General features: G+C 38.4%; 1 protein-coding gene across 1 annotated transcript; it reads left to right on the plus strand.

Moving 5' to 3' along the window:
* Positions 1-4,623: 4,623 nt before the first annotated feature.
* On the plus strand, positions 4,624-7,581 carry LOC136964581 (opioid growth factor receptor-like protein 1). Its single transcript, XM_067258767.1, has 8 exons — positions 4,624-4,996; positions 5,127-5,192; positions 5,356-5,382; positions 5,544-5,601; positions 5,685-5,763; positions 5,890-5,956; positions 6,056-6,204; positions 6,294-7,581. The coding sequence occupies exons 1-8, from the start codon at positions 4,670-4,672 to the stop codon at positions 7,183-7,185; spliced, it is 1,665 nt and encodes a 554-aa protein (XP_067114868.1). The 5' UTR covers positions 4,624-4,669; the 3' UTR covers positions 7,186-7,581.
* The last annotated feature ends 4 nt before the right edge of the window (positions 7,582-7,585 follow it).

Raw genomic sequence — 7,585 nt, forward strand, 5'->3', positions numbered from 1 at the left:
AGATAGCACAGCATCAATCTTTATGGGCTGCTGTCCTCCATCATGGCCACAATTACACATCCAAGGCTAAAGATCAAAGTTTGTTTCTGAGCATAACTTCACCTCTTTCTCCTCCCTCCATTTCCTGGCCTCTCACTGCTGTGAGACGTGATGTGAGGCCACTGCGTGTACAGAGAGGCTGGCTAATTGCGGAGCAGTGCACCTGAGGAGTTGAGGGATAAACATCGAGCCCTCTAATTCCACCTCCTCTCCTTTCGTTTCCTCTCTCTCACAGGAGAGGCTGGTGTGCTGAAAATGATTTGCCTGGAAGCCTTGTTTTTATCCATGCTCATCAGCAGTCATTGCACTGTCTACAGTTTTACTCCTTAGCTTAAATAAGAATATCTAATAAACCACTGTATGTACATTTACATGCAAAGTGGTTGTGTATTTGTTGTCTAATCATGTTGTAGACAGAAATCAATTTTAATATGTTTACGAATAACATGTTCAAACTGAGATTTTAAAAACAGATGCTTTCCTTTGTACTTTCTCCTTTGACGGTAACAATGGACACTCTTGTAACACATGCTATGTAATTTCCTTAGATAAGGTATTTACTAGCAGTTACTTTTGGAGGGAAAAACTTTTGTTTGCTTTATTGTTATTAAGCTTTAGTCAGTTTAATTATATTTCCTATTTTTTTTAATAAATATTTTTCGAATAATGTTCCTTGATTAAGGAATAATTGGAGATATCATTGAGGACATTATTTAATTCACTACAATTATCCAAGCAGAGTCCTTTTGACATGCATTCATTACAGGAACCTGTGACTGATTGAAGAAGACATCTACATAGAAAAAAACGTGCACTCTGTGCTCCTAGAAAGAAGGCTCCAAATTACCCAGGAATGAAAACTAATAAGTAATTACCCCATGAACTTCTATTAACATCCCCCTCAATTAAACACTTTTAAAGAGGTAGTTTACCCACCATTTGTAACAAGTACAGCTACATTGTCTTGTCTTGACTGTTTTCTTGACTCCCAGTCTTACAAACAATACATAATAAATGCAAATATTACATTGAATAATCCTCTAAAGCCTAGATTAAATTTAAAATGTAACTATGTTAATGTTTGTTAGTGTCCAGTGTTGTGACTAGTGTCCAGATGAGAAAAGTGGCATAGGCATTATTCACAGCATTGGATCTTGTTAAGAGGACCACTGGAAAGATTACATGAAATGTCTTCTTGAAAACACAGCTGGGGTTTCTGTTAAGGTATCATTCATGTATTGATTAATAGAATAGCCAGGTGAAATTAGCTAGCACCGTTTCAATGCAACAGGGTTTTTAGAAGTTCACTGTCTCCACCCGTTGGGTTCAGTCTGCAATTGCACTTTCTGTTGAATGAATAATATAATCTCTTTATCTTGCTTTTGTTCATACCTGCACACATGCGAACACACACATAAGCACACACATAATAACACACACCTGTTAGCGTCACAGAAGAACACAAAACACTCTTGAATGCCTCATTGAACACAGTGTGAAGGGAGGCATTGACCATAAATGAAGCATTCAAATATCATTAACATGAACATTAATCAAAATGTTGGTCTTTTAGTACTGTAAAGCTGCTAATTCTGCATGACAACCTAATTTTATACCATCATTACCCTTGTTCACCGGTAAGGCATTTGATCTCTTTGAGATGATAGCCATGGAGCATTTGCAATATCAATTGAGTAATTATTGAAATGAGTTAGGTAATAGCTGTCATCCACAACAAATACTGCACTTATTGTATGCCACACACTGGTGCATCGGAATTGTTTTTTTGCATCATTTACCACAGCTCATTGTTTTTGTTCAAAAATATCCTCCGAAATTTGTGTTAAACTATAGGTATATGTATTTGACAAAAATATGTTTATTTTCTATTTCCAGCACTTTGGGTCTGACATGATGCAATGATTAGCTTTGATTCAAGAATATTTTCATACATTAGATGAACCATTTAGAAGTGTCAGCTCCTATCTTACAGTTAATGTTACTAAAAGGGTTTAACTGGCTTCCGAGATATATTTCATTATGAATATTAAATTATCTGTCTTGTAGAGAATGCAAAAGTTTAAAATGTCTAGTCTTGATTCTACGCTTTGCATCTGCTTCAGGAGATCACTGTTGGGTTTGACATGAGAAACACAGCAGTGTCATAAGATGGTCATCATATGGAAGAAAAGAAATCAGAGACGTGTCATTCAAACTCTTAGGCCTGCCTGAATCAACTGTTTGATTTAATATTAGCAAGAAAAAAGCACCAGTCATCTCAACTCAAATGACTTGGTAGACAAAAGAAGACCACTGAAGTGGGTGACCAAATAATATTTTTTATTTTGAAACAATTAACCTGACCACGGCACAACAGATGAAGAACACGTTCCAGTATGTAGGGGTAAATTTGTCCAAGTATAAGTTATATAGCCACTATATTACCTTACACAAAAAGGAAACCTAAAACAGTTTGTTGCTAATGGTGAGGTCTGCAACTCAATTTTACAATTGGTGTTCTAAAAAGTACACAAAGCAATGGAACAAATGCCTTTTAATTTTGGCTGAATTGACCCTTTTCACCTGTTTTTGCCTGTGTGTTTTCTCTTTCTAGCATGCAAGCAAGGTGTGTCATCATTGCTTGATTCTTAGAGCAACGATGCCCTCTACTGTAAGAAAAGAAGGAACATTTCTAAATGGAATAGTCTGAGCCCCGGACCCCAGCACAGTAGCTATGCATGAATACAAAGCAGTGAGTCTGGCAACAAGGGGCTTAGCTAGGAACCTGCAGATGGAAGTCACTGCGCTCCTTCGCTGGGGAGGGCAGAAGGTTGGTGCAACTCCATTGACAGAATAAAACGGTTACTGTACCCATGGAGGCCTTGACCCTGGCTCCTCTGCTTCTACTGTACCTCAGACGTCCTAACGGTCTCTTCAGAGAACACGGTTAGAAAGCGCAGCACCACCTGATTGAGGAAGGAACCAATCAGTGTCAACCCTACCAGGATGTACATGAAGCTGAAGGTAACACAGTAACCCCTGCTCTGGCAAGCGTTCATCTTCTGCAGGTCCAGAAAGTCCCAAAAAACGATGGCAGTGTGGGGGATGAAACAGTAGTACTAGGCATGGAAGAATGTGCACCCATCAAAGTGAGAGAAGGCAGATGCTCCAACACAAAGGGTGTTCATGCAGGACAGGAGACCCACCAGGACCAAGTAGCTTACTGCTTGACCCTGCAGAGAATGTACAGTATTCAGTTTATTACAGTTTTTTACACTAACACAAGTTCTCTTTCCATAGGAACATTTAGTCAATCATAGCACAATGTCATAAAAAACACTAACATCAGATGGAATTACAGAAACTGCATTCTTATATATATAAGTCAGGTCTCACAGTATATGGATTATAGATTGTGTTTGCAATGTAGTTTCTTTTGAAGCCTCTCTACATCTTTGTTTTGTTGGGTTTAGTAAATGCATACATTTTGTTTATTTTTCTGCAGAAATTCAGAACAAAAAATGTATGACCCATCTCAGAGTAGCTTTATAGAATGTACAGTTACTGTATTGAAAAAAAGAAGACAGAAACATAATTGCTGCAGTAAAGGCTTCATTTACAACAGGACATTACTGCAAAAAATATGCAATATAGCTGCCATTTACAGTGTTTCATCAGTTACCCTAGCTCTGGCCCTTCTCTGAGCGCCACCACACACTCTAAATCCTCTCCCTTGCCCTTGCCCCACTCCTCTCCCTTGTCCTGGTACTTGTCTTCCTCTCCCTCGTGCAGGCATTATGCTTACTTTTTTTGTGTTGCTCTATATTGTTGTTTTTCCACACAAGAACAGTCCAAAGAGGTCCTCTTTACTGTATATACCATATGGTCATGCGATGTAAAGAACCTCAACACCTGAGTGTTTCCTAGTTGGGAATCAGCTGTGATTTATAGTATTTGCATAACTTCAACCAGCTGTTTCTCAGTAGCAATAGAATAAAATACAGAGGATATATCTGTGTTTCAATTCACAATATGAACAGCTGTACACTTTTACTTTAGCCAATAAGTTAGGTTTTGAACATTATGTTATCTGTTCTGGCATACAGTGTGAAAGAATTGGTCAATTGAGCAGTAAAAATCGATTGTTTTGGTCTTGGTTGAGCTTGTGTATAAAATAAGTTCAAGGATTTACACTATGCATTTTGTGTCAAAGCAACAAGAAATGTGTTCATTGTATGGCCATTGTTGAAATGTGTTCAGTTAGCACAGACGGATGTTGTGCTAACTGTGTCAAGAGTTTAGGAAACTTGTTAAAAGTATTGAAACAATTGTCATAGCGATTGTAAAATACTGTAGTATTCAATGTACGTGTTCAACCTCTCCCCAAGGCATTGAAACATGACCAGTCACAGGGATGACCAGGAAAGCATAGAACATAGACAGAGCCTTGGAAACATCAGTGCTTGGAGCAGCTTGGCCATAACATGCATGACATGTTACTCGTAAATCAGCTATTCTTGTAAACGCTCGTTTTCAGGAAAGCGAAAGTGAAACCGCTGTACCTTTTTAACGCCCCTGTGAGAAACCGCCAGAAGAACTCAAAACTATTACCGGCGTAGTCTTTACATTCATGCTTAGGACACTTTATCGAAAAATGTCTCTAAAAACCATTTTTAAAATGTTGCAATGGATTTACCGTCATACATTTCCTATAATTTGGATGTATTTACAATTTGTCCCGAGACGTTTGTTTAATGCCATCGCTGGGCTCGTATCAGAGGAAACTGACCATGATTGCAAACGAACAAACGATCAGCTCGACGTCGCATGTTCTTCAACAAAAAATGACAATTACCAAATTGAAGAAACTGACGAGTTCTACTGTGAGTATGACTCAACTTGGGAGACCAACTCAAGCAGAACCAAAGAGACCAGTCGTCAAATAAGGCATCACCGAGTACGTATCTATGCTCTGGTTTTCTATAGCCAATAGGCCAAATAAAAATTAAAAAAATATCTAGGCTATATGGTTCTTTGGTCTTTATGGTATGCCAGGCCTGTAGCCTAACCCATGTTGTGTGCTTCAGTCATTTAGGTTTAACCGTTTCAGAGTGGCATCTAGAGATATGCAAAACTACAGACATGATTATCCAGTAAGTAAAAATCACCAAGATAATGTATTCCAAGCCTAGTCTGTTTAATGCTAGCTGTCTGACAATTTACCAGGGATAGGGTTCTGCCTCCAGATTATATTTTACTCATTAAGCCTACAACTTCCATTCATGACACTGGTGTATTATTTTTGCATTTCATCAGGAACAGAACACAGGGAATCATCAACAAGTAGGCAAATCCTCTTTTCTTGCATTTGATTGGTCACTATTGGCTACTATTGGTTATTAAGAAGTCAATGACATAATATTTCGTAAAGGCAGGATCAGAATTGTATTGACTCTTGACATCATTGATAGCCTAACTGATTTTTATTTTATTTTTTTTACCAGGGGAATGCGACTCCAAATTTAGATTTCTACCTGGGAAAGAGGTGTTCCCTCCCAGATGGTACGCTTTAATAAACTATTGATATCGTTGAATCCAAATTTCAGTTACCATTTGATAAGCCTGTGAACTTTTTACTTTTTCAGAATTTACCATAGAGGAGGTTCATAAATACTGGTTTGGAGATTACCAACGACTGGAAAGACTTCACTCCTTCATTCAATGGTAAGCTTTTTTTATGTTCAAATTTGCATGCAAAACCATGAAACAAAAAAGGAATCAAACATTATTTTGAATCCTCTGCTAATAATAAAGCATATTAATAAAAATAACATTATTTTCTTGATTTAGGTTGTTTCCACTTCAAGAACCAGGGATGAATTGGCAAGCCATTGAACTTACCAAGAAGGAAATTCAGGTGATTTTGAGAATGTTTCTGTTTATAAGTAAAGTAACAAATGTTTGAAAGAGAACTTCAGGATTTGCCAATGTTACTTATAATGTGTTCCCCTGTCAGGCTTTTCAGAAAAATCAGATGGCAAAGAAAAATCTACTTCAATCGTACAAGCTTATGTTGGATTTCTATGGTTTAGAACTATCAAATGAGACAACTGGGGAGGTCAAGAAATCATTCCAGTGGCAAGAGAGATTCAATAACCTTAACAGGTAACAATGCTTAAGTCGCTTATGACAATGAATTCAATGTCTACAAAGATAATAGATAATGGATGCTTCCTGTGTTATTGTCCTGACAGAAACACACACAACAACCTGCGCATTACCAGAATCCTTAAGTGTCTGGGTACTCTGGGGTACCGCCACTACCAGGCTCCTCTCGTCCACTTCTTCCTGGAGGAGACGCTGGTCCATCATAATCTTCCTGATGTCAAGGAGAGTGTGCTAAACTACTTCCTGTTCACGGTCCTCGATAAGCTCAAGCGTAGGGAATTAATTCAGTATGCTTATGAACACTTTGATGAAAGTGAGTTTGTTTGGTGCCCCAAAAAGATCCAGATGGAATGGAGTAAGGGAAAGGAAAACAGATCTGTTGCCATGTGTAATCAAAAGACTGAAGAAAGTAGACAACCAGAAGCTGACTATTCAGATGATGACAAGACAGACCATGTGACCCAAGCAAGTACAGTTTATCAAACAAGTCACCCAAGCAGACAGCCAGCATTGGACTATTCATCTGATGACGAAGGCAATAATGAAGATCAAGCTAATGTAAACTTCAAGCAAGCAAGTACAGTTTATCAAACAAGTCACCCAAGCAGACAATCAGCAGGGGACTATTTAACTGATGAAGAGAAGAATGAAGATCAAGTTAAGGGAGACCGTGGACATTCACCTAACAACACAGACCCACCAGGTACCAATGTGAATTTAAGTGCCTCATCTACCGACAACAATAGCCAAAACACTGCTGGTAAAGATACAGACTTGTCAACCAATTTGGATGCAGAACAAGCGAGTACATATGAAAATAGTAGTGGACAGGAGCATTCACCTGGGTACCACTCAATAGATCCATCAGAGTCCAATGTGAATTCAAGTGCCTCATCTACCATCAACAGTGGCCAGAAGACTGATGGTGAAAAGCCAGATGAGTCACATGCTGAAGCATGTACAGACGAGCCAAAGTAACCCAAGCGTCCAAGATACAAATATAGAGAGTAGCAATACTGGAATGCAATTGAACACAGCTTCTAGTCAGCCTGATGAGAGAGATGAGCTGCACTAAAGGATCTGCTGAGACTCAGCTACATGACTGTCAAGATCTCCCACTGAAGAAAACATGTTCTTCAAGGTCTGTCTCTGCAGCCTAGTCAAGATACTACAACAACATGATTTACATTGAATAGTTCTTCATCTGAATAGTTTGTATTGCTTTAAAAGTAGTAATGTTATAGGCAACTGATTTTCTGCCATTGTAATGTGTAGTAACTTGACTATTTCAAATGTCTTGCACAGTTCCCTTGATTGCACAACCTCTCAGTTTTGTAAATCAATAGATATGTATACAAAAATAAACTGCCTTCAGGTG

Source organism: Osmerus mordax, chromosome 1 (assembly GCF_038355195.1).
Source record: "Osmerus mordax isolate fOsmMor3 chromosome 1, fOsmMor3.pri, whole genome shotgun sequence".
Taxonomy (NCBI): domain Eukaryota; kingdom Metazoa; phylum Chordata; class Actinopteri; order Osmeriformes; family Osmeridae; genus Osmerus; species Osmerus mordax.

Excerpts from the sequence above, each read along its gene's own strand:
- LOC136964581 (XM_067258767.1), top strand. The coding sequence starts at position 4,670 with ATGCTTAGGACACTTTATCGAAAAATGTCTCTAAAAACCATTTTTAAA. Across the intron at positions 5,602-5,684 it reads GAGGTGTTCCCTCCCAGATG|AATTTACCATAGAGGAGGTT; the intron begins GTACGCTTTAAT and ends TTACTTTTTCAG. Across the intron at positions 5,764-5,889 it reads CTTCACTCCTTCATTCAATG|GTTGTTTCCACTTCAAGAAC; the intron begins GTAAGCTTTTTT and ends TTCTTGATTTAG.